The 26,757-nt window shown below is 43.9% G+C and overlaps 1 protein-coding gene across 3 annotated transcripts in view; it reads right to left on the bottom strand.

Annotated features, from left to right (window-relative positions):
* The window catches only part of PDZD7 (PDZ domain containing 7), a 769,522-nt gene that overhangs the window by 575,373 nt on the left and 167,392 nt on the right, over positions 1 to 26,757 (bottom strand). For all 3 annotated transcript variants that reach the window (XM_069611658.1, XM_069611656.1, XM_069611657.1), the window contains 2 exons: positions 22,011 to 22,158; positions 4,882 to 4,942 (listed from right to left, as the gene is read on the bottom strand). In XM_069611658.1, the coding sequence (XP_069467759.1) occupies positions 4,882 to 4,942; positions 22,011 to 22,158 (209 nt within the window). The remainder of the gene's footprint in view (positions 1 to 4,881; positions 4,943 to 22,010; positions 22,159 to 26,757) is intronic.

The raw sequence follows: 26,757 nt of genomic DNA, 5'->3' as shown, positions 1-26,757 counted from the left end.
GAGGCACACATGAGAGCGCTTACTTTGATTAAAATGAACATGCATCATATCTCCAAACACTATGGAAAGAGTAAAACCCATTTCCAATACTTGGGGGACTACACAGCAGATTCAGATAAAGATTTGTGTGTAAGCTATCTCGAGTCACGCAGATGGGCATACATGGGAAAAGGTGGTGGTGACTCTGACTTACTGACAGTAGTGGTTGAATGCTTAGGAAAGTAAAGATGTTTCATTTATCCTTTATCCACAATTCCTTTGGCTCTACCAACAAGTGGATCCACTCTCATATCACAAGTTCTGCACTCACAAACTGGAGGCACAGCCTCCATTTTTGTTTTGCTCTACAAACCCGTGGATTCACTTTGACCATCCAAGTCGCCCAGGCCTCCCATTTTTCGACCCTCTTGCTTAGTCACCTACATGTCACCTACAAGAGGGTAGGATGTGCTAGAGCATTTGCCTCAACACACCATCCACCACTATTATGGGATACAGGTCTCTACACAGACATACATTATGCAGTGTCTGTGCCTGTCAAAATGATGCCACACTATAACAGGATTCTGCTGTACTGGTGGGTGGCAAAGTGGCCCATTTGTAGGGCAAAGTGACTCCTGGAAAGTGCTGTAGTAGCAGGCATCAGATGTCGGAGATGTCCACTTTCTGTACACGCGTGTGCCACACTTTAAAGTGCTTCTATATTGCTGATGTGCCAAACGTCAGTTACCCCACTTGACTCTCTTTTGGCACAGATTACATTTTACAATAAATCCCTCCCAATCAGTCAAAGAAGGTTCCCTAGGGCAAACTGTAGTAGCACCAGACCCATAACGATATATTCACGGTCACGCATGAGGGTGACTCCTGAACCAGTTGGTCATGCGTTGCCCCTGTGCAACGGCAGGCAATAGTGTAGTATCTTTCTGAGCTTTCTGCCAAGGACCCATCACTGGCTCCTATACCTGATGTTCTTCAGTTTTCTGCTGTATCTCCCACGTTGGTCCCATCTCCTCACCACCCACCAGCAACTGTGCGGCTGCTAGGATGTTGCCACCTTCTCTGCAAATTCCAATGGCTACATACAGTTGCAAATTCTGCAGGGACACTTAGAGTTTAGGTGTATCTACCACACCATTCTTGTCCTCATTGTCCATTCTATCCACACCCTCCCATGCAACTAGTCACCTCCTTTGACCGCCTGCCCAGCCATGGCCCTCTCTGACAGGTCTGACCCTTCCACTTCCCTTACATTCTGATGGTCATGACTCTTTCACTACCTCTCATGCAACATAGCCCCTCGCAGTTGGACCAGAGTCTTCCAACCTCACAGGGTTATTATTCCCACCTCATAGACGTGGATTACTACTATTACCCCCAAACTCGACAATGAGGAGTAGGCTAACTGATCATCTTCACCCCCTGTCTCATCTTCCAGCCAAAAGGACATGTCGACAAATATAAAAAAGGGACAATTGGCGAAGACAAACAAACAGATTGAAAGAAGAGTCATTAAGACTAAGAAAAAAGGGCTCCTAATATACACATACGCAGAAAGGTTTCACAGGCTCACAGAAGGGTTGTTTCTAAGGTTTGAAGAAAAGGAAAGGTGTTAGGAAACTTTTTCTTCTTCACATTTTTTGGGTAACCCAGAGAGAAAACAAACAGTGGCAAGTACATTTATCTATCAGGGGGTATGGGTATATAAACGGTTTGGCGTGTTAATTCAGATACAAGAATACCACAACACGCAGGTTATGTTACCTTTTATTTGACTAACTGGAAGGGTTGCACAGAGATTGTGTGGAGTAGGGGTAAAAAGAGAAGAAAAAAGGGAAGGTAAGACTGGGTAGATGGGGGGCTAAAGGCTAAAAAGCAGAAACAACCAAGGTCAATTTAAACAGGGATCAACAAACACAGGAAACACCCCAAACAACCTGAAAACTCCAACACATGAACACACTCCAAAAGGGTCTCCAAAAGCAGCAATGTGTAATCCTATCCTAACCATTTCTCTCTACAGTCAAACAAAAGCCAGGAAGGAAGCAAGAAGTGAGTTGGGCTATTTACAGGCCCTTGACAATTCTTTAGACTGTTTGAGGGCTCTAATTGCCTGGTCAAACTCCTTTTACGAGTTTCTGTCTACCGATGGGAATGCCTCACGTGAAATCTGAATCCAACCAGCGCAGGGAATGGGCCGGTACATGACCAAGCGGCGCTCTGGAAAAACATTTTCTGCTGCCCTGTCGCCAGACTCACAACCGAAGTCTCACATACTTGTAGTAGCTGTCCAGACTGGGACATATGTCCTGCAATGTAGAGACATTTTTTTCTTAGGATGAGTAATGTGACCAATTAAAACTGTAGACCACAACTTCCATTATTCTCTCAAAATGGTGTCTTACTGCCTCACAATAAGCCATATTTCAAATTAAAAATTCTGGACATACTTATGTTCCCATAATGCTCTCTGCTTTTATGCAAATCGTCATGATTGGGTTCTATGAAGAGATACTCTATTCCGTGACCTGGCCTGGGACCACGTTCTCCGCCCCACCCAATCCTCCCTCAGAGCCCCAGCCCTCCAAGGAGGAGAGGTTTCCCCCAATAGATTTTTCCCATTTCCAGCACTGAATCCATCTGTGAGTGGGATTAAACCCACCAGAAATGCAACGGTACTCCTGAAAGGTGGGTTGAACCTGCTAGAAAAGGTTTGAACACCCTGCAGCACTGTTTTAAAGAGGTGCAAGCACCTCCAGGGAAAGGTGGTAACTTTGTCATTTTGCTTAACCTGAGGTTTGTCAGGGAGAGAATCGGTTTAAGAAGAGGGGGTATCTTGTCAGATTAGGGACAAATACATCATCACCCACCAGAGACGGTAAATTTGACATCAAAATATAAAATGTATTTCATGTATGTACAAAAACACGAAGTCCACATTAAGCACTTTCTGGCAGCACTAAAAAGAGGTAACATTACCAGTGAAAGACTTGCTATAGTTGTTTGGGTTTGTATAGAAAAAAGGTGAGTTGACCAAGAGAAATGTGCTTCTGCCCCTTAGATACTAATGTTTGGACAGAATCACAGCGTTTTAGGCTAAACTAATTCCCAGGCACAGAAAATAAGGGATAAATGAAATGTGACACTATATGATTCAGGGTGTCCATGACAACCGGGGATGGATGATGCATTGATGCATGAGAGGAAACCATTTGACTTAAATAACAGGGAAATTGCATTTTTCATCATATTTTACTCATTTTTTTTCAATACATTGAATGTAAAATGATAGAGATTAAGGAGTACGAATGACTAATGACAAGAGACAAGATGCTAACTGCAGAGTTCAGCTCGGATGAAACTATACATATTACATAGGATGATCATTCTTAACTAAAGAAAACAGCAATGGTGTGTTACCTGCCGGGGAAAGGAGCCAAGGGAGCTTTGCATAATGAGGTGATGTGACATGTTTCTGACATGCATGGCAATGTCAGCTTCATGAATTTGGGCTGAGTGCGCAAGGTGAACAGTAGAGGGGCAATTGCAGGGATGTCTACTGTCTGAGCCGAGTCGTGTACCTGTAAGATCAGTTGCCATGTGGAAATCTGTATCCTGCACCACCTGCCCTTGCACCCTGAACAGTACCTGGGCACAGCGAGCAGCCCCGGGCCATTTGAGCATCATGGATCCAGCTTGACAGGATGCCACATTGAGCTGAACTTCTGGCATATTTGCCAAAGTCTGGCACATTTGAGCATTATATTATGAGCAGCAGCCTGTCATACATGAGCAGCACTGACATATAATGGAAAGCACACCTTGCAACACTTAAGAAACATCCATAGACATACATTGTAAATATAACGTCAGCACAACGGCAGATAATCAGAACAGGTTTGATGGTATCTTGTTTTCTGCAGAGAAAGTATGATGGGATATTTGTGAAGTGCCATAGGAACAATGATGGGGGATCTCACATTATTACAACTGGTGTCACTGGTCCTGGCGTCAAACTGATTTGCAATGGGAATTTTTACCATTAACCACATTGTATCTGGCACACATATACTTTTCTTCTGCGCATCCAGTGTTTGGTATTTTAGGCCCACGCTTTTACTATAGAAACATAGGGGATTGGATGCTATATACAGAAATATTGCTCCTGTTTTCTGCTGCAGAGCAGGCAGGACTGGAATATTAAATCGTTTTCCCCTCCAGGACTTGTAGCCAACATATTTTGAAAATATGTTACAAAGTTAGACGTTTTGCCAGATTATGGAAGCATTTCTTGGTGGTGGAACACCCTCACCGGCCCCTAAAACAACAGTGCAAAAGGTCAGACTAGCATGCCTTGTGCAGAGTCGGGTTGGCCGGAGTTACTTTTTCAGGGCTGTGTTTAGCTCACAGTCCAACAAACCAAGTACGCTGTGCTCCACTTTGCACATGTGAACTAAGGAACTTCGTTTTAGCCAAAAATCAGTTTATTCCATATTTTTATTCCTTAAACAGAACAAACAACATTTCATGCATTTTTGCTCCAGTGAACAAAATGTAGAAGAAAACTGCAAAGGGCCACAACTTCTTTACAGGACCTCTTTCCATAAAGCGCAGAGAGCTAAAACAGTGCAACGTTAGGGCTGCTCCGTTGTTTGCACCGGCGCAGACATTTCTATGCACGATGAAAAGGTCAGGAAGAGGGTGAGAGAGGCTAGGCACACTTGCACATCTTTTCAAAGGTGATCTGTAACATAATCTCAAGGGAACCTTTCCAAACGTACTCCTTATTAGGCAGCTGGCCCGGGATTCCCCACTGCCCACAGGTAACCAGAGCAGGACCGAAGCTCACATTCACGCTCCACTCCAAGTTCGGCTACTTACATTTGTTTAGCCAGCAATATTCTGCCACCATCTCCTTGTACGCAGGGTACATGCCTGTCTCCTAAACAAAATTGGGAACACAAAGTTAAAAAATGGTAAACTTAAAACATCAAGGGTGCAGTACAAGATGGTGCAGTAGGCGGAACCTGATATGAGGCCATTTTATAAATAATACATCCGGGTTAGCTCTTTTCATGGCTGAAACAGTATATGCAATGCTTTAAGTAAGTGACTCGAGGATGCCTCCAGGAAGAGGCGCAGCGCTCTACTTAACTATTCTCTTCCACTTGGTTTTGGTGTAATTAGAAGGCCTTCCTTTACTGGGACTCTTATTACTGCCATTAAGTAAACAATGCAAACGATTTGGGAGACAATAAGCGCACGTAGAAACAATGGCATTTCGTTTTCGGATCTCGGGCTTCCCCTATGTTGCTTGGTTTTGGCTTAGAGTTGGCTATAAGAAACTAAAGGAACAGCCACACTCTGTGAAAATGCAGAGCAATGGTGCAGATGGGGGTGGGGGGGACCTTTGTGGTTCTTCCAGGAAAGATCCCCATCTCCCATGCATGCCTCTAAGATCAGCCTTCCAACACTCAGGTCTTATTATGTAAGAAACACCGCTGGTGGTAAACTACTGCTTGGTCGAGATCACCCTCCTGGCAGGCAATAATGCCAGTGCTATTTCAATTATGGCTCTCATTGCCCGATGGCGGTAACAATAAATATAGGTGCAATTTCAAACACTAGGGGCCTCATTACGACCCTGGAGGTAACCATGCCACTTTTTGCGGCGTGGCTACCCGCATTCTGGGTACCGGGTACGGGTTCCCTGAATGGGGAAATACCGGGCCATTCCGACCTTGGAGGGCCCGGTATTTCCCCATTCAGGGAACCCGGACCCGGTACATCCCCATTCCCATTTCAGCCCCCGTAGGGCTCAATGGGAATGGGGAGCATGCTAACAACGGGCCCGTTAATGACAGGCCCGTTGTTAGCATGCTGCACCGCTCGCGGGACCCAGTAAGTACGTCTGGTAAAACCAGGCATCCTTAGCGGGTCCCGCGAGCGGACCTCGTAATGAGGCGGTAGGGGGTTAACGGAGGTGGCAGCTCTACCGGCGCCGTTAACCCCCTACCGCCAGGGTCGTAATGAGGCCCTAGGTCATTTATTTTTATTTTATTCATATTTTTGTGAAGCGACTGGCCAGACACAGAGGGTCTCGGAACACCTTACATGGTTCAAAGTTTGGAAAGGTGTGTGTTGAAAATCATAAGTTACAAAAGGTTTTCAGGAAAAGATAGAAAGATTAGGGTAGACAAGTGATGACAGTGGAAGGGGGCAAGGTTATGTGTAGGAAATAGGTATGTTTTGAGGCTCTTTGTCAAAGTGGTGGTGGAGGATGCAGGGGCTATGTGAAGAGGTAGGGTGTTCCATGCCCTAGGTTGTGCTCAGTGGCTAAAAGTTTCTTTTTGTGTGCATGTGAGTTTGCAGAGTGGAAGGTGTAGAAGGTGTTGGCTGGCTTGTCTGGTGTTTGTGTGTGTGATGGGTTTGAGTTTGTCATGAAGGTAAGATGAAGTTTGGGGGTGGATGACTTTGAAAACAATGCAGAGTCTGGTAAAGGCAATTCTTTGTGGGTATAGGGAGCCAGTGGAGCTGAGCAATAGTGTGGGTGTTGTGTGAATATTTAAGTAGGCGGAGAATGAGTCTGGCTGCTGTGTTCTGTATGACTTGCAGAGGGGCAAGGGTGTTGTTGGGGAGGCCAGAGCGGAAAGCATTTCCATAGTACAGCTTAGAGAGAACCAGTGCTTGTACTGCAGTGCAGAACTCATCAGGAGGAAGGATATCTCTGAATTTGCTTAGGAGGTGTAGTTGTAGAATGCCTGTTTTGGTGACAGGTGTGTGAAGGAAAGGTGGAGGTCGAAGCCAAGGGTTTTGACAGGCATGGAGATGGATATGTGTAGGTTGTCCATGGCGAGTTCTTGGATCCAGGGGGTGAAGTCGGGTTTGTGCATTGGTGGCAATTGAGGAAGTATTCTGTTTTGGAAGGGTTGAGTTGGAGGAAGTGGGTTGCCATCCAAGTGATGATGGTGGACAAACAGGTTTTGAGGGTGTAGAGTTGTAAAGGGGATGAAGTATATTTGTGTGTCATCTGTGTATTGGTGGAAACATTGTTTGCCGAGGGTCTGTCCATAGGATTCAGCATATGGGTTGAAGAGTGTTGGGGATAGGGAAGAGCCTTGCGGGACCCCATACTTGACTGGGGTGAGGGTCTGATTGATAAAGGGGCATGGGCACAAAGTATGTTCTCTCAGTGAGAAAGGAGTTGAACCAGTCGAGTATGGTGCAAGAGAGATTCATCCTGTGGGCTAGCATGTCTATTAGAACGGTTTAGTTGATGGTGTCGAAGGCTGAAGAGAGGTCGAGGAAGTCAAGGAGTACTTGTAGTGCTGTGCGTCTTATGTCTGTGATGCTGTGGAGGTCATCGATGAAGTAAAGAATAGCGGTCTTAGTGCTGTATCCAGGTTGAAAGCCGGATTGAAAAGGGTTGAGTAGGTTGTTTGTGGTGATGTGTTCTTGCCGTTGGGTAGTAATGAATCGTTCCATGACTCTGGCGAGGTATGGTAGGATAGTAATGGGGCAGTAGTTTTCAGGCAGCATGGGGTTGAGAGATGGTTTTTTGAGGAGCGGTTAGGTTTGTCCAGTTTTGAGTGTAGTGGGGAGAGCACCACGTGAGAGAAAGGAGTTGATCATGTTTCACCAGTTAGGAGCTACGGTGGTGATGCAATTGGATGCAACTTGAGGTGGGCATGCATCATCCAGGAAGTGTGCAGGATTTATTTTGGCATTGAGAGTGATGTGGGTGTCGGTGTTGATGGGGTGGAAGGTGCCCCTGTGTTGGAATGTTTAGGAGTGAGGGGTGTGAGTGGGAGAGCTGAGAGGAGGGCTGTCCTGATGTTGCGCATTATGGAGCTGTAGTAGTTCATGAGAGAGTTGCATATGCCAGTAGATGGGGTGCGGAAGCTGTGGATGGTGGTCTACAGAGGGACTTCACGATGTTGAATATTTTCTGGGTACGATTGGCGGTGGATTGGAGTTCTTGGAGGTAATGTGTGGCTTTGGCATTGCTTATGGTTGTTTTGTATTTGTGGCGGCAGTGTCTGAGGCGTGTCCTGGTTGAGGGGCATTTGTTTCTTTTGCCAGTCTCTTTCTAGGCTGGCTTCCTGCTTGATAGAGCAGAGGGAACCTTTGAACCATGGCCTGTGGTGGTTGTTGTGGGGTTTTTGTAATTTGGGGATGCAGTTTTTGTTTGTTTGTTTGTTTGTTTGTTTGTTTATTGAATTTCTAATGCGCACCAGACCCAGAGGTAGCAGGGCGCAGCAAAAAGAATGTGCAAAGATTACAAGTTACATAATGAAAATCACAGTGACATAATAGTAAATACAGAAGACATAAAGGTAGGTGCATTTGCAAAGTAGATACAATGGTTTACAATCATAGTTTTAGTTAGAGAAAAAGTAAAATATGATATTTACAAAGGCAGACATGTAGAGTGATCAGTTACAGACGGTTATGCAGTAGTCATGTAGGCAGTAATGCCTTTTGGTTGAGAAAGGCGATGTAGCTCTTTCTGAAATTAAGGTAGGGTTGGTCAGCTCTTAACTCGTGAAGTAGGGAGTTCCAGACTTTAGCAGCCTTCACCGGGAAGCTATTGCCACCAATCTTCGTCGATTTGAATCTGGGTACCACAAGACAATTGGCATTGATTGTTGGTATTCTATCAGTGGAGTAGGATGGAGGGATGTGCCTGTGGGGATGGGGGAGTGGTATGAGGGGTGCTAAGGCTATGTCTGTAATGTGTTTGGTTTGTCTGGCTGCGGGGTGAGAGGGGTGTGTGGCAGGTGATGGGATTTTGTGTGATAGTGTGAGCAAGAAGGGGATAGCAAAGTGGTGACCATAATACCCAGATTTAATTATTCAAGGAGACATGATTTTTGCTTGCGATCCAAAGTTCCAGGTTGTTGCCAGCAATGTGTGTGGGATAGGTGATGGGTTGTGTGAGGTCATAAGGGGTTAGTGGCGTGAGGATAGTCTTTAGTATAGGATTGGTTTGTGAAAGGGAACTACTAGGGTTGAAGTCGCCAAGGTAGATGTTGCAGTGGGAGGTGTGGTTGTCACTAGTGAAGTCAGTCCAGTTGGTGTGGAAGTTGGAATTGTGTGTAGAAGGGCAATACATGAGGTGGAGAAAGGTTGGGTGTTGGTGTGTGATGGAGGGGAGCACTTGAGAGAGCAAATGCTTCAAAGGGTGTGTATGGGGGGGTGGGATTACTAAATATGAGTGTTTCATTATATATAATAGCAATGTCACTACCTTGTTTGTGTGCGCAGTGTCTGTGGTGGATGAGAAAGTGTGGGGGAAGCATATCAGTGATAATAGATGTGTGGTGTGGTTTGAACCATGTTTCAGTTAGGAAGAATATTTCTGGGGAGTGTGTGCTAATTAGTTCATTCATTTCATGAATGTGAGCAGGTGCAGAGTGGCAGCTGAGAAGAATGCAGGTTTATGCAATTAGTTGTTTTAGTGGAGTGTTGTTTTGGAATTTAATTTGAAAATTTTAAAATTGTTTGTGTGCTTTAATGCAGGGCATTTTTGTGGCAACCTGTGGCCAAAAGGGCCTAACAGGGAACACAGAATGAAAGAGAAGTATATGGCAGCAACCCTTAGCTCTGTCTTCCCTTATCTCTGGACGTCTGGGCGAATGGACGTCGAAAGGACAGTGCTTATATACTAAAAGAAAACCTGGATGTAACTTTGTCAGGGGTCACATCTGCAGTCCCTTGAATGATCCTGGATGTTTCTCGTATGCCCCCTGACCTCTCCAGGCATCCTCAGGTAGATGGAAAGAGTGACTTTGGTGGTGTTAGGTTGAGGTTGCTCTCAGCCCAGTTGAAGCCCCTTTAGGAGGTGGAACTATCTCTCAAAGATGGCTGTTTTCAGGTCAGAGGTCAAGTGGGAAGTCCCTAAATCGATCCAGGAAGCTTCTCGTACATCATGTTATGTTATTTTGCATTTGTATAGAGCCTTATGTACCATTGGTATGATCTCAAGGCGCACCCCCTGACCTTTCCAGGCAGCCTCCGGTAGATGTGAAGAATGCCTTCGGTGGTGTTGGGGTGAGCTCTGTGTTTCTCTCAGCCCAGTTGAGGCCCCTTTTGGAGGTGGAAAGACCTTTCAAAGATGGTGGTTCTGGGGTCAGAGGTCAAGTGAGCAGTCCCTAAGGTGATCCTGGGTGATTCTTGTAGGTCCCCTGACTTCTCCAGGCAGCCTCAGGCAGATGGAAAGAGGGCCTCTGATGGTGTTGGGGTGAGCTCTGTGTCGCTCTCAGCCCAGTTGAAGCCCCTTTTGGAGGTGGAAAGACCTTTCAAAGATGGCGGTTTTGGGGTAATAGTGGGGTCAAGAGGTATTCAGCACATTCAGTATACGAGAAATACTGCTTAATTATGATGTTGAAATATACCTCCAGATGCCACCAATCTTTACTTCCACTCAAAGGTTAAAAATACATTTAAACGTTTTTGTTCTTTAAATTGAGGTTGCTTAAGGGACAATAATCTGAAAGGGGACCTCAGATTCTCACATTCTTACACCTTTGGTTTATGAGGCACAGAAAGGCAATTTCTGGCGCTACTCTGCATTTTCATATGTAGTACATCATATTTGTTCATTTAAATTTGTAAAGCGCACTGCATATGTGTGAACCGCTGCAATTCCATATGCACCTCCACCTCACCAAAGAGGGACAGTAATGCATTTCTAATACTTTATGGGATATGCAGATTTTAAGCATACTTGCTATGAGTCTAACGCCGTAGTGGTGATAAACCGATAACTGTGTGGGTGGTTGTTAGACTTCCGCATGCAGAACAGCTAGTTATCCTACGTGGAAACCATTGGTGCAAGGTTGCTAATCTTAAAATAAGATCCTGGGTATCATTACGGGATCGGTGGTAACCCTTCCGGACGCGTAAATTACTGGCGTCTGACTTCCCGGTGCCACAGGGCTATTACAAGTCTGGCAGCCAGGAAGTCAGGCGCTGGTAATTTTGTTAATCCCTATTTCCATAGAGTCCTACAGGACTCTCCATAGAGTCCTACAGGAGTCCTACAGGACTCTATGGGAGCGAGGACACAGGAGCACCAGCCGGTGCTCCCGTGGCAACTCTGCCTACCATGGCCGCTGCGCTCCGGCAGGGTCAGACCTGTTGGGCACAGCGGCTCTGGCAGGCAAACTTGTAGTTTGCTGGTCCAGAAACAGGGGTGCCGGTGAGCACCCTCGTTTCGGGACTGGCAAACTTATGAGGCACCCTTTTTGTTATCAGTGGCTGAATGGAATTACAGACGTTGGTAGTTTCAATCTGCAGCAATAAAGCAGACTGTGGAAAACGTTTTCTTGCACTTTCAGTAGCCAAAGGAATGCAGCAGTTTGTAATTATGTACTGCCAGCGGTAAACAAAATATTGCTGTCCATAACCTATTTCAGTTTCATTCACCATTATTACCCGCTTAGTGACCGAACAACACACTCTCAATGTTGCAGCAGCTGCAAGTAATCCCATTTTGGGTTGTAATTGACACCTTTTTCAGAGAATATTTTTTTGTCTAATCGAAATTGAGTGGTAAGACTGCATGCTCTTACTATGCTGGTTCTTTCTGTATGGATTTACTGCATATTAAATGAATGGTTTAACAAAAACTACGGTTCCCAATATGTCTTGGGAAATACAACACAATTCACATAGCCCTGATCAGCCTTTTTTCCATTAACCCTACAACTGTGCGGCCTACTTCTTTCTTTGCTCCTGGAAAACTAACCATACTCCTCCCTGCTGCAGCCCCTGGGTTTCATTGACTAGTAAGGCCTCATGGCACAGACTCTCCGGTAGCTTTGGTTGATTGCATTTGATTTTGAGGTTGAATTTCTTTATTTAATGCTTGGAGTTTTTGGACCGAAACATGACCATCTGCAGATCGATGTCTGGTGTATCCGATACCTTGCCCTCTAATGCAGGCATGAGCATTCCACACCCATTCTGTTCCTCTGCTCGTTGCCCTGGGGTTTTCTTAAATGGGCCCACATGTAGCTACCTATCCACTGGCCCTGGCATTCAGTGTGCTGGCCTGGGGTTTTGCTGTTTCTTTAATGAAACATAGCTCCATTTTAGTACTCTTCAGATTGCATTTTGTATTGTCTTTAGGTTTATATAGTGTGAACCTAGCTAGGACGCAGCAGAGCACTGTACAAGTAATTTGGGGTTACCAGTGGTCAACGGAAGTGGAGGTTACAGGCTATAAAAGTGTGCATCCCTCATAAAACAGAGGTGGTATATACCTAGGAATAGCAGGTCCTAAAACACCCATGGGTATTCCCTGAAAAGCAAAGCCTTGAGGTAATTTCTGAAGTGCAGGAGCGGTGGTCCTGATTGCGACTGGGATGGGGTTCCAGTGGGCTGGCGTGTAGCAAGACAAGGCCTGTTCCTGGTTCTCTTTATGAGCCAGTTTAGTCACAAGCCTCATAAGGGTCTGGCTCAAGGAGTTTGACTTTAGAGGATCTCAATGGATTTTTATGTCTGGGTCTAGAGTTACTTCGTTGGACTTAGAAGTTGTGGACAGATGGGAATAATGAACACAAAACCTTCTTTTCAATGTAAATTGGCTCATATTATCTAGGCCATAGAGAAGGGTACGCTTTCAGCACTTAAACACAGCACTAGGCAAGCCACAACTATCCATAGTAGAGATTTTTCCCTTCCAACACTTTGGCGAGTTAATGTGACAAAATGACTTCTGCCCTGCAGGAGTACAAGGATGCGTAGTGGCTGAACCGCCCACACAGCTATCGCATTTCAGCCAAACAAGAGTGATCCCAATCAAAGATGAAACAGGCACAGTTAAGAGATATACCTCCTTCTCCTTTTATGGTAGCGTGGGCCGAGTAAAGGCTATGCACTCAATAGGGGTCTGAATGTGATCCAGTAGAAAATCAAACTGTACAGTAGAACAGTCCTAAATAAAGGGAACGCCCAATCGAAGTTCTATAAAAATATACATACTTTTATTAAACACACCATCTGCAATAGAAATGAAAAAGAAAAACTACACAAAACCCATCCCTGTGGAAAGAACACAGAATATGCAAAGATAGAAAGATGAAGCACTGTGGGTATTGAAACAGGGGTGAAAGGCAATAAAAAATCACAATGTTCTAAAAAATGCTCTTGTGTGAGGGGATTAAAGGATTAAAGGTGACATAGCCATCTCTAGGGCTCAAAGCTGGACCAAGGGGTGGTTACAGTACATTTCTTTCACTGTTCTTGGTTGTTAAACAGCATCAAACCATGCTTTTCAGTACTGTTTGTGCAGCTCAAATTAGGGTTGAGTTAAAGTTTGCTGTGGCTTGAAGCAACATTTGAGGAAGGGATGATCGTGATGGCCACCAGGGTTGATTTGAAAGTCAGTTCAAAGGTAAAGATGTTGGTGACTGGATGCACAGCTCGAGTCAGGTGCTTTGATTTGGCCTTTGAGGATCGTGGTTCGATGAGGCCACCAGGGTCGGTTCGACTGTCAATGTAGATCGGCAACAAAGAGGCTGGCAGTTCAAAAGGTGGTTCAAACATGGCAGATGCAGAAATGAGCATCAAGTTCGAGCCAAGACAACAATGTGCTCAGGTGGCGTGGGGCGGCGGCAATCTGGTTCATGCATGCAGTCCGGTGGCTTGAAGATCGGCCGTGTGCCAAAAGCAGCCCCAGAGGTTCCTGTTCATTCGACAGGGTTGAACAGGTTTAAAACATGGCTCACAGTGGTTTGATAGTGAAAACACAGGCTTCATGGCTGTCGTGGCTCTCAGGTGCTGTGAATCCACATCCAGGGACTCAAGGATAAGATTGGTCCTTGTTGTTGGGGTCCCAATCACAAGGGAGGCTGGCACACTTTCAGGAGTCATTCAACATGATGAGGTCCTGAGCAGCAGTCTGATTATCAGAGATGCATGTCTTTCTCCAGTAGCAGTGTACCCTCAGTGTGCACTGGGGGTGGGTAGGGAACAGAGCTTGCCTCTGCCTTGGACATTTAGTCTTCACCACACTGGTGGAACCCTTTGGAAAGTCATCTCTCTGAAAAGAGGTCCAAGGAATTCCTTCTCAGGTGTTTATTCACAAGTGAATCAAAGGAGTTGGAGATTCTCTTCTTTTATAGGACAAAAACCTACAGGTGATTGGACTAAAGCAAGCCTGGTTTAAGTCGTCCAATCCTTGCCCTTGAGACAAGTGGTTTTTGCCTTCTGATATCATACCCAAAGCAGTTTGTGCTAAAGGAATGATGAGACAGAAAGGATAGAGAGATGAGGAGAGAAACAAGATGGTGGAATCTTCCTCCAACTATGCTGAGATCCCCTGGTCTACACTAACTCTGACCACCTGCCTTGGCCATAGCATCAAATAACCTATTGGTATCCAGCCCCTGCCGTGTGGCTAGTATTTTGGGATGGTTGTTCCCGCTTTGATTCCCGTCGCCCGGGATTGTCCTGCTGGGAGGCTAGCTTGCTGAAGAGAGGTGTTTTCAGACCTCACAAAAGATAAAAGGAGAGGCCCATTAATTCAGTCCCCTGCCCTGCAACCTGGCAAGCCCAGGCTGTCTGACCAGAATACACATAACCCTTCCACAGATGAGCTGGGTTTACAGGACTGACACATGTATGACATCAATTGATGCAGCTTTAAAAAGTATGAGATACTAGCCACCATACTTTAAACTCAAATATGGCTTCTATTTAAAGTTTACAATTGCCATTAGGATTATAATACCCATAGTTATGTGGTTTGGGAACAGGGATGCATATCTTAAATGCAGCCCCTGCGCTGAAGTGACTTGGCTGTCACTGCAGTTGTCAAGATGTACACCTGTGGCCCCTGAACCTACTTTGTACCAGTGGAGAGCAGGTGCTGCAGATCAGGATACTCATTCAGCAGGGTACAGGTGTACACTATGCTTTGGGTATGGAGCATATGAAAATGGAATCTGGTTGGCAGATCACCCTTTCTAAGATGGAATTAACTGCATCAATGTATTAATTCATTAAAATGAAAAAGCAGGGAATGTACACCCTTACCAGATGGCAATTCCTCATAGCCAACCAGATGATCCCCACCCTCTTCTGCAGGTCGCATTCTTAATTGGGGGGGTTTAACCCCCACAAACCTCCCTTTTCCCCACCCACCGCCCCCTTCCCAGCACAACGCACACTCACACATACACAGACTTACAGTTACCTTACACTCCCGAGACAGCTCTTCCGGGTCCTGGTGAGCCTGTCAGCAACTGCGTACGCAAAGGCTGACAGTTCAATTTAGAAAGACATCTCTGTGCAGTCACAGAGCGTTCTTTCTAAATCGATCTTTCTTTGTTTCATTTTTTTTAAAAGGACTTTTGACCAGAACACGAGCCACTTGTCTGTTCTCCAACTAGAATCAGCGATTTCATGGGGGAAAGGCAACTTCAATCCATGGCAGAACCACCACTACTCTAATCCCTTCTTGTATCCACATAATTAATATATGGGATTAATGAAGTGGAAACCTTGCTGGGAAGAAAAGGAGTGATGACTCAACTTTTAGCTTTTTGTGCCTTTTTATCACTTGGAAGTAAGGCAAGAACGGTGTCCCTAGCTGTACCAAAGACACCTGGCTATAGCAATGGGCACATCACTATAGACTCCATACATCTGATTGAATGTCCTTCTTTCTTATATTCCAAGTGATTGGGTAAACATGGTAACGTGGCGTTCACACTATCAAATGGATACATACTTTTATGATACGCTTGAGCTGTTTTATTTATTCTTTATTTAAGAATCACTCAAAACGTTCACTTCGAATTACAAAAAGCAACCCTGAATATTAAAATATTTGTTGATTTTACAGAGAAGCACTCTTTAATGCAGTACATTATCCTGACCAGGGATAGCAAAGAAATCCAATAGATTGTAAAAATAAACATATACAACGCGCTCATTGTCACCACCAAGATGGCGCACACCAAACTATTAGTGTGGTCTAGTTGTTTTACCTTTAAATGGAAGCTAGTAATGACGTTCACATTTGGAGTTCCACAACGCAAAGCTGAAAAACAGCAATACGGATTCACACCATGAAAATACGGTATCTTTGTTACTCCTTGTAACAATAGAAAAAGTAAATTGAATAGTATACTAGCACTCCTTTGAAGAATAAATTCTGAGTAGGATGCTTTGTTAATTGCATTTTTCAGCATTAGCAGTAGATTTACTCCAAAGCCCAAGCCGGGACACTGGAAGACACAGTACAAACCGAGCATTTAAGCAAGAACATAAATACATTAGCTGTATTCAACTTTCACAAGGTGTTTAATAATTAGCTTTTAAAGGGTATAAATAATATTGACTGTATTTGTAATACCTATTGGGCCACAAAGAATCAGACCGCTGATTTGAACTCTAAAGTGAAAATTATAATACATCAGGTAGTTTGATGAATCCTGCAGAGTCATCACGGATTCCTGGTGATGATCTCCTCCCACATGGTCTAGCGACTACAGCAGCTACTTGATCCTGGCCCTGGGGTTGGTACTATGTGGGAGGATCATGTGGGAGGGGACGACTGCCGGGAGAATGTGATGACTCCATCAGGAGAGATGGGGTATTCCCCCTTCCTTATGAGGAAAACCCTACAATGCCTAAACCTCTGATGGCATACTGTCATTCCAGTCAGAAGTCCATTCATACCTCATACACACATAACGCACATCTAACATCTCCTGTCTCTAATGTTTTCCTAAATGAAAATCTAAACAAGATAATTTCTGGAGTCTTAGAAATTCTATGGACTCCAATGGCTCAAGTACTGAGACGATGAAGAGGAAGTAGTTGGTGCATATTGAAAGAAACACTAACTAGAATATGCGGACTAGTTGTTGTTGAGGACCTGAAGCGCATGCGACATTAAAAGATGGTATCCGCACTTGAGAGAAAGGCAGAGCAAGAGAAGCCAGAGAAGGAAGCAGCACAGGAGAGGACTGTGCTGGCTGAGACCGAGAATGCAGGCATTCCACAGACAGCAGCTTGCCACTTTGAGAGCAGCTTACCGGCATGGGCCAAGGCCAGGAGAGACGTCACGGGCACCTTGGGAGGAACACGGAAGCACTGGGAGAAGCAGCAGAGCCACCGGAGACACGGTCGTGCTGCGAATCAGCAGCCTCAGGTCCCGGTCACGTAGAGAAGCCACGTGCCACAGGTCGGGAACACTGCAAGACACCAGTGAGTCAGCCCAGAGCCATTGGGGACCCCAGAGCATACTGTCAGGCATGTAAGTCAATACGAATATTTGAATGCCGACCAAGTAAAGTAAAAAGACAGAATTTGTCCACATGTATGAGATGTCAATGTGGGGAAAGTTTGAGCAGATGTTACCCTAAGCAAACAGATACTGATAAAAATATTAAACTGCAGAACTTGAACAAGTCCGCATGTATGAGATGTCAATGTGGGGAGAATTGGAACAAGTACTACCTGAAGCCAAGGAAGTGGAAGCACAGTGAAGTAATACAACTATGCTATATTAAAGGACAGTGAAACAGAGAGAAGGTCCTGGCGAAAGGAACACATCAGGCAGTGAACATTTGGGAGGGGTTGCCTGGCAGGAGAGTATACCAGGGGATCTACAAGCCCCAGGAAGAGAGGATATCTGGCAAGGGCATATACCAGACAATCCACTCAAAGTATATGGAAGAATAAGACATTGTGACAAGACACCTGGCAGGAGCATACAGGTGATTCCTGGCAGGGGAGTATACCAGGAGGTTGCCATAAGAAACTGTTGCCATCCTTAAACTGTTGTTGAAAGAGGCACTTTTGTCATCCTACCTAAATATCCCGGGGAAGGGAACCATCCTCTTGATCCAAGGGTTTTTCCTTTGAAAATAATGTTTCTGTTGGATTTATCTGCTTGCTTTAATTGTGAACACCTTTTGACAAACATAAGTCAGAGACATTTCCTTGCACCCTTAGTTGCTCATTTCTAGTGTGAGGGTCAGATTAATATGTTTTGGACATGGGGACAGTTTGTATGGTTTTGATGACTAGATACAGCCTGATCTTTAGTTTTAGTTTCCTAGGTAGGGAAACTCTCTTTAGGATAGGGGCTTTTATCCAACCCTTTTATTTTAATACAGATGTCTGATAATGAAAATATTACAACTTTGTGTCCGCCTCTCATTTCTGACCCTTCACAGTAGGAATCATCTGATGTGATCATGCTAGGTTCATCATTGGATATTTACACGCACAAACTCATTACCTAGAGGGCACAGTGCCGGTTGGCTAATAGTATGTGCCATAATTGGTTATATTGAAGTTGAGTCCTACCTGATGAAGGGCATCTAAATTAGGAAGAGCTCCTTTAGTATGTCTCTCTTGTAAGGCTGAACCACAATGTTTCAACATCTTCGCTATAAAGTATTTGAGTGCTGATTTCTACAGCAGGTTACATAACAATCTGTGTACAACTTGTACCACTGAATTAAGGGTGGCAGAACCGTTTGATAAAATGGTTTGTTGAATTTATTAAATGTTTTTTGAGAATTAATGTATGTATAATGTTCCAATGTGCACTTAAAGGAAATCCCCTTTGTAAAATGTTTGTTCAAAATAAAGTTTGAAAAATAAATACATTGTGTACACTGTGCCCTATTGGAGCTGGCCCAAAACAATTAGGATTTGTCTCCATTTAATATAATCAGGAGTGGTCACCTTTTAATATATTTAAGATGCGGATGACCTCAGAGGAAATGACTCTCAGTCCTTCACTCTGTTGTTTGATATAGACCACAAGGATACCAACCCACAATAAAACATTTTCCCACCACACAAACAAGTTCTGCTGTCTGACGGTGGCTCTCCAAGGCAACACAGTCTAAGTTATAATTAACTGGCTGATATGGTGTTCATGTAGCAAAATGCTAAACAATCCAAGCAAAGCTGAGATTACCTCTGTTAGGTTATTAAGTTTATTATTGCCTAAACACCCTCTCAGCAGAAATTATTGAGCTCTTATGGCCTCTGGTAGACATGGTCAATGCTTTCCTCAACATATTTCTGCCACCCCCACAATAAAGACCCTCACTAGTTAATGGGAGATCCCAGATACTATGACAGATCAGAAATTGTGGTTACATGGAAGAAGCATGGACCAGGAAGGCTGTTTACAGGAAAACTCTACAAATGTGGTAAGTGGTTATCAAGTCCACTATCAATAGGTCAGGCTGTGAGCTCATTAGGCAGATGAACCCAGCAGGGCAAGGGTCCTAAGAAGCAAGGGATCTGCGCAACAAGGAGGTCATTTTGCTCCTCTTATGCATTCAATTAACGGTGCACCTTGTTTTCATTTCTTTGTATGGCGGAGAAGAGGGGCGGATTGTAACTTACAATTCCACCTGCCCCTTCCACTCCACCATACAAATACTCCATGCATCTGTACCACATTTATCTTCATGCTGTTGCAAATGCTGCGGATTGCTATGGAGTCCACCTGCATTTTACACCAGCAAAAAGCAGAAAGACTCCATAGGAATACAATGTAAACGTTGCCTGACATTTTTACATGTCAGGCGCTGTTTACTCATTTTGCACGGCAAATTGCAAAAGGGTGGCATGCAAGCGTGTATGCCAACTTTTTGCTGCTTACTTTTCCACTCAGCCAGGCAAATGTTGAAAATTGCATGCAGGGGACCTACCTACGCAAAAGTAGCAAGTCTACTCCAGGCAGTTTACCCAGAACTCGAAAATGAGCTCCCAAATTTCTGAAGCTGTTGCCAGGTTCCTTTGCAGTCCCATTTGTAGCTCAGGAAATGGCGCACTGGTGCACCCACCTTCGGATGGACAAGTGGTCAAATGCATCAGCCACATGGGGAGCAACATGCCCATGCTCCTGTCAGTTTTGTCTCAGGACCTTTATTGACCAAGTGCCAGCTTCCACTCTTCTGCAGAAGCAAAACATTTATCTCCACCTCAGACTTGTTGTCCAGGTAGTGCTGCTCTTGCACTTGGGTGGGGCCATGCCCTCTTTACAATCTCCCCAGTCACAACCGGGTCTCGCTGAAAGCAGTCTAGCTCCCAGCATCTCACCTCAGCACAAGACTGAAGAAACTCAACCACTCTCTTGGAATTTGACAGGCTAGCTATCCAAGACTGCATACTCCTAAAGGCGGCTTGACTGACCTAAAAAGTACTAATGATGAAGACTACCGTGCCTCGCTGATAAATTCACAATCTCAACAATAATCACAGTGCCAGGAGCCATGATATCTTCAGATTAGAAAGCAAGGAGTGCAAGTAGACGCCTAGAAAGCATGCATTTTCCTGCTATGCCCTCACAATCTGGTAAGACATGTCTACTTGGCTGCCTCCCGGCCTTCACTTCACAAAGAGGCTGAAGGCTCCACTTCAAAGAACTCTTCACCAGCACAATGCTGGATACTAATGAGGAGGCCCCTTATTATTCCCCTTCATCTGATCTGCCATTTACTCCATCCTCTACCTGTACAGCACTCCACTGCCTGCCACCTAAATTCACACTATGTGAACAACCCAAATACATTGATAGTTAAACATAAAACCAAATGGTGACCCAAGAACTGCATCTCCTTAAGTTAGTACAGGAACAAACAAGTCTTGGTGGATCGTAGCAGCTGGAGATTGTGACTCACCAGTATTCAAGTAAGGATTTAACATCTTACTTGTATGCCAGGACATTCCCAGGAGGACAGAGTTTTCATCAGAGAATCGTTCTTCTGTGGGACAACTGTGATGAATGTTATGCCAACCTGGTCTGCATCATTTAGAGGATTTATTTTAAATTTGTATATTTAAATTGCTCCATCTGGTTCAGGGTGAGGAAGCATATATGCTGTAATTTCTTACAATAGTAATTTCTTACAATAGTAGCTAAAGAGTGGAAGTCACATAGGGATATGTATGCTAACAACTTCACATGGATATGTCCTGGGGTCTTCCACGGTGGAACAGCTATGGGTTCACTGTATCTTTATGGGCAGCAAACAGGTGAATGCTCTGCCCTGAAATACTTGAAATGAAGAAATGTCCATCTATGCACTCAGGTTAGCAGAAGAATGACAATCTGTGACTCAAATCCCTCTCGGGACAGGTCGCCACGCTCTTATCTGTCACCCATCCATTAGCATTTTGGATGCGAGCCTTAGATCTCATTGGCATGATTTTTCCCTGGAAGAGGTGATATTTCCGGTTCTGATGAGAATAGAGAAAAACTCAAGGACAGTTGTGTATCTGGCTTGTTTGAAACAACCAAAGATGTGTGGCCAGAGCTCAAAAGGCATCGGCCAATAACAAGGACCTCTTTTCTAAGACAAAGTCTTTGATAAATAGCACTATGGTAAAAACATTTACTATTGTCATCACCAACACTGGCCAGATGGATGAGATGTTTGATGGAAGGGACAGCAAGAGATGTTGAGATACTGAAGAACTTTTGTTGTGGGTGCTAGATTACAGGACTTCCCAAGAGCAGCAGATTGTTCAGTTAAGTTGATGTCTAAGAATTTTGATTTTAAGCCTACCTACAAAGTGTCATCCTACCCCTTTGTAGGTAGGCTTAAAATCAAAATCCTTAGATATCAACTTAACTAAACAATCTGCTGCTCTCGGGAAGTCCTGTAATCTAGATAAGCACAACAAAAATAAAAACAAAGACATCAACCTTGTCATACAATGCTGATTTTCCTAAATTATACAAAAGTCATTACTGTATTACAGAATTTAAGAGTTTGCTGTAGGGTAAGTCAAAGATTATCAACTGTTGTTCTTGCCCTTTAAATGATACATTCCTTGTCAAATGTGCTGTAGGCATAAAATTGAAGCCTTGGTTGCCAGGCAGAGATGGAACATAACACAACTGGGACTGGTCTCAAAAGTTCACGCACCCAACCAGTTCTTAACTACAGTTATGTATGAGCATGCGCCTTTGGAATAGTAAACCCACAGCAACAGATGGAAACTGGGCTCCATACCTTGATCGTCATCATGATGTGGGTCAGCCCCTTTAGCACTTCCACTGCCTTGCTATGGCTTATGTCTTCAAAGTTGACTCCATTGGCTGCAAGGACTTGATCTCCAACTCTGATGCCATGCTCCTCTGCCAACCCGCCTGGGTCAACTCTGGTAAAAAAAGGGAGAAAATCTTGAGATTTAAAAACATTGTAATATTTATTAATTGTAACAACCATAATCAAAGTAAATTAGTTTGCAATGTGTGGGGGGTTGATCAGTACTTTTATAACACCTATTATTCATCGTTCAAATGTGTTATTTGGATTACATTTGAAATTCGAAATCATGCAGATAAAAGAACAATACTAAAAAGTGAAAAGTATATTACAATTTGTTTCATATAGCTTAAATTCAACCATTTACACCTAATGGGCGTGTTTGCCTTCTTAATCATTTCTCATCTTTCCTAGCCATTGTCATTAAACATTTTAGAGATTCTTTTTCTATCAGCAGTATTTTAGACTTGTTTATCATTTGTTTTATTCCCCATTGCAGCTTGGTGCGAATGGCCAAAGTCCTAGAGAGATATCTATTTTGTTTTTTAAACCCAACACTTCCTCATCAAACCAAACCTATGGGACACTTGGGCTTCTGCCTATCATGGGAAAAGAGGGGCCTGAAACAAGGCTGGCGTGTCTCACCTAGTTCTACTTGTCCTGTAATGATACCACCATCCTCCAGTCTTGGGTATTAGGGAGAACCAATTACATCAGGTTTCTCAATATCCAATGATGAGCAGATCTCTGTTCTAGCATTTCAAGCAACTTCTAGTTCTCTAGAGGCTTTATTACCTTTTGTTATATCTTTCCACGAAACTGCACTTAAATCACAAAGTATAGCCACAAAAGGCCCAGGATTACTTTTCAGCCTAAGGTCTACCATTATATCTTCTGCAATTGTCCAGCTATGCAGATTGACCATTAATTAATCTAGTTCCTTCTAGATCAACATGAGCAGAGGTAAACTCAGCCAGGCACTCTGAAGCCACTGTATCTGTGGCTGGTGCCTTTTAAAAACCAAACACATAAATTAAATAAAAACTGTATCAATATATGTCCTGATGTACTTGTTCAGTATTTTCTAACAACAGTGGGGAAAAGTGTGACCCCCATATTATTATTTCCCCTTCTTAATATCTGCCAAACATCCAACAAATCACCCATAGTGCCATTTTAATCCCCCATATGAAGCTACACCCTCGTGTAAGCATTTCCGGGTAGACATATACCCTTTAAAATAGCCCCAAATCCCCTCACACACTCAAGCCTTTAAGTTGGTCTTCAGGGTCCATAACGTCTGCTACGGCCCTCGACTAGGTCTCCAAAGCTTAATTAAATTAAATTTTCTTCCTGACTGCCAGCCAGGTAAAATCATTTTGAAGATAGAAGTCAGAGTGCAGCATTTTGCACAGCTTGCAAACAAATAACGTTTTAGGATACCTGCTTAAAGAGTGTTGTTATAATCCAATTTGGAGTTTACCATAGCTCCAACCACTGCAGGATGATTGGCCACAGAGATGAAATGTAGAGTATGATGAAGTAGCTGAAGTCTGTTAAATATATATCCCCAATTTGTTACTCGCAGCTCAAACTGCCCAAATATTTTACTTTCTGTAAACATATGATTGGAAGCTCAAAGAAAGAGAAAGGAAGAAGAGTTTGTGATGGATCATTCTGTTTTTGAAGGATTATGTTGCAGTTTATTTGACATCATCCAGCATCTAACTTCACTTGTATAGTGAATAATAATCTCAAAAGAATCTGAGCGCTTATTCAAATGCACATAAATCTGTGTATTGTCTGCGTATGAATGGTATTGAAGATGGAATTTAGGAACATATACATAAATGGCTGAATATAAATATTGAAAAGTAACATGGATCATGTAGAACCCTGGGGCACCCCATAAGGAATTAGGGTGCAGTTTGGGAAGCGATTTCCTACTTGCCCATGTGTATTCAAAAAAGAGGAAAGCAGGCTAGGACCAGCTCAGCCACACCAACAGCATCAGATAAACTAGACAATAGTATATTGAAATCACCAGATTTGAATGCTGCAGGTACATCCAGCATTATAAATACAGCACAACTGCCCACACCAGCATGTTTCAGGATGTCATCCTAAATGGCAACCAGAGCTGTTTGAGTTCCATGCAACAGCCGAAACCCAGATAAAAATGATCTAAGAGTTGATGTTTCTCTACATGATCCTGCAATTGGAGAGTAACAACCGTCTCCAAGATTTCTGCTGGCTATGGTAGTTTAGCAATTAGACCGTAGTTCTGTAAAAAAGGGCGGTCAAGCAAAGGCTTTTTGATTAAAGGGTAACATTGGAGATTTGTAAAGCTGCTGGAACAGTCCCTTGAGAGAGGGAGAAATCAACAAATGCTGTAATAAAATTGACTAAGGAATTAGCCTGACTATGCACAACACATGACATCCAAGACCTGATTGGTGGCATTTAAAGCCAAAAGGTGGGTTAGAATATACTCTGAGGAGATTGGTAAAAAGTATGAAAATAACTTACAGAGACAGGCTTGGAGGGCATTTTACTTATGTCGTCTTGAATTGTTTAAATTTCAACCACAAAAGAAATTGTTGAAATTATTAGCTAACGCTTCAGAAGGTAAAAGAGCAGATGATAAACCAGGAGGATTAATAACCTTCTCACTCATGCAAAAAAGTTCTTGGGGTTTGTTAAGAGCAACATTCACCTTGGAATACTGAGGAACATGTTTCTTGGTGGAAAGAAGATGTTCAAGGGTTCCTTGTTTAGTGGTACCACAGTCAGCTCGGTGGGAAGAGATGGCTGAGGATGAACTGGAAGCAATCTATCCGTTACTTGTTGTGACACAAAAGTAATTGGAAAAGGACTGGACAACCAGCATTGAATAACCGTGTTGATTACTCTATGAACATATTCATCCTTGCTCCACTCCCCAGCCCGAATCAACCAACTCTCAAGGCTAAGATGCAATATCACAATGCAGGTGCACCTAAGGATAACTGGCTTTGGTACCTGCACGTTAGTGTAAAGAGGGTTTTTGTGTTTTTTATGCTTCAAATGCACACTGTGGGTGAAAGAAGTCTCTGCTACAATGACTGGTACCAACTCCGTAGTTATTACCCTTCCCCAAGTCTGAAGATGTAGTTCTGCCCTTTTTAAGACTCTTGGCCGAGATCTTGAGAGAAACTGGTACCAATAATTTGGTACATGAGCCATGAGAGGAGACTGGCTTGACTCACTAGTGCGTTCATCCTGTAGCCACAGGTCACAGAGGTTTGGAGGATTTGGTACCATAGAAAACCTGATCGACTCTTGGATGCACAGTTCTGCTCGTATTTCTTCTATGGTGTTGGCACCCCCTTGCGGTACTTTCGTAACCTTGTCTTTGGTCAAAAGGCCACCTTATACCACAAGGTCTACAGTCAGAGGACTGAGAGCTTTCCCTTCAAGAGGTACTACTTTTCAGTGGTGCCCAGGGATGTAGCTCCATAAACAGGGACGTTGAATATCCCAGAATGGGGTTGGCAAGCTTCCTGCAATGGGTGGCATTGTGACCCGACAACAAGTTTACCCTTCCCTGCAAAACCAGACCCTGATTTGACAAAGAATGGAGCCATAACCTCAGGGACCTCAGTGCCAAGCCAGCACAAAAGATGCAGGAACTCACTGAATTCACTAATTCTCCTTCTGGGTCCGTCACAGATCTGGTCTATTCATCTATTCACTGGCACCCCCTTGCGGTACTTTCGTAACCTTGTTTTTGGTCAAAAGGCCACCTTATACCACAGGGTCTCCAGTCAGAGGACTGAGAGCTTTCCCTTCAAGAGGTACTACTTTTCAGGGGTGCCCAGGGATGTAACTCCATAAACAGGGACGTTGAATATCCCAGAATGGAGTTGGCAAGCTTCCTGCAATGGGTGGCATTGTGACCCGACAACAAGTTTACCCTTCCCTGCAAAACCAGACCCTGATTTGACAAAGAATGGAGCCATAACCTCAGGGACCTCAGTGCCAAGCCAGCACAAAAGAAGCAGGAACTCACTGAATTCACTAATTCTCCTTCTGGGTCCGTCACAGATCCAGTCTATTCATCTATTCACTGGAGACAAGCGCAAAAAGAGGCAAACAAAAACAAAGGACCCAAGAATTAGAACAAAACAAACTAAGGGTGGGAGGTTGTAAAGAACAGGGAAGCAACCATGCCAAGATGGTTTTCCTGACCTACCAAAAGACAGAAAAAACAGTAACAAGGGGTGGCAGTTGGGATGCTCTATTTATAAGGACAGGGCCAGCACATGATGTGATGTAGCATGCAGGATGCAGCTAAAAGCCTTACAGTGACAATGCAATGCTTTTCCAGACCTGCTTGCAGAGCAGGCAATTTCCAATCTGTGGTAAAGGAGGGAGAGCAGACTAAGAATAGTACATTTAGAAGAACAGCATTGTACAACAGCCAATTACATATACCGGTGGATTTATAAACTAATAGCAACATTAAGGTTAGCTACTAAAATAAGAAAAACATAAATAGAGTCTCTTATTTTCCGGTATCCTGTACATCATATACCACTACTTAAATGGATATGTAACGGCCTGGCATCTTGAAAACGTGGGACCTGGACTTTTGTGATCTAATTGGGTCGATCCAGGTCGTCCATTGTAATCATGAGGTCAGTTATGCTCCACAGGGCAACTCGCAAGA

Source organism: Ambystoma mexicanum, chromosome 8, assembly GCF_040938575.1.
Source record: "Ambystoma mexicanum isolate Mex_15411 chromosome 8, UKY_AmexF1_1, whole genome shotgun sequence".
In the NCBI taxonomy this organism is placed as follows: domain Eukaryota; kingdom Metazoa; phylum Chordata; class Amphibia; order Caudata; family Ambystomatidae; genus Ambystoma; species Ambystoma mexicanum.
Note: the sequence above shows the minus strand (reverse complement) of the source record. Positions and strands in the feature narration are given on the sequence as shown.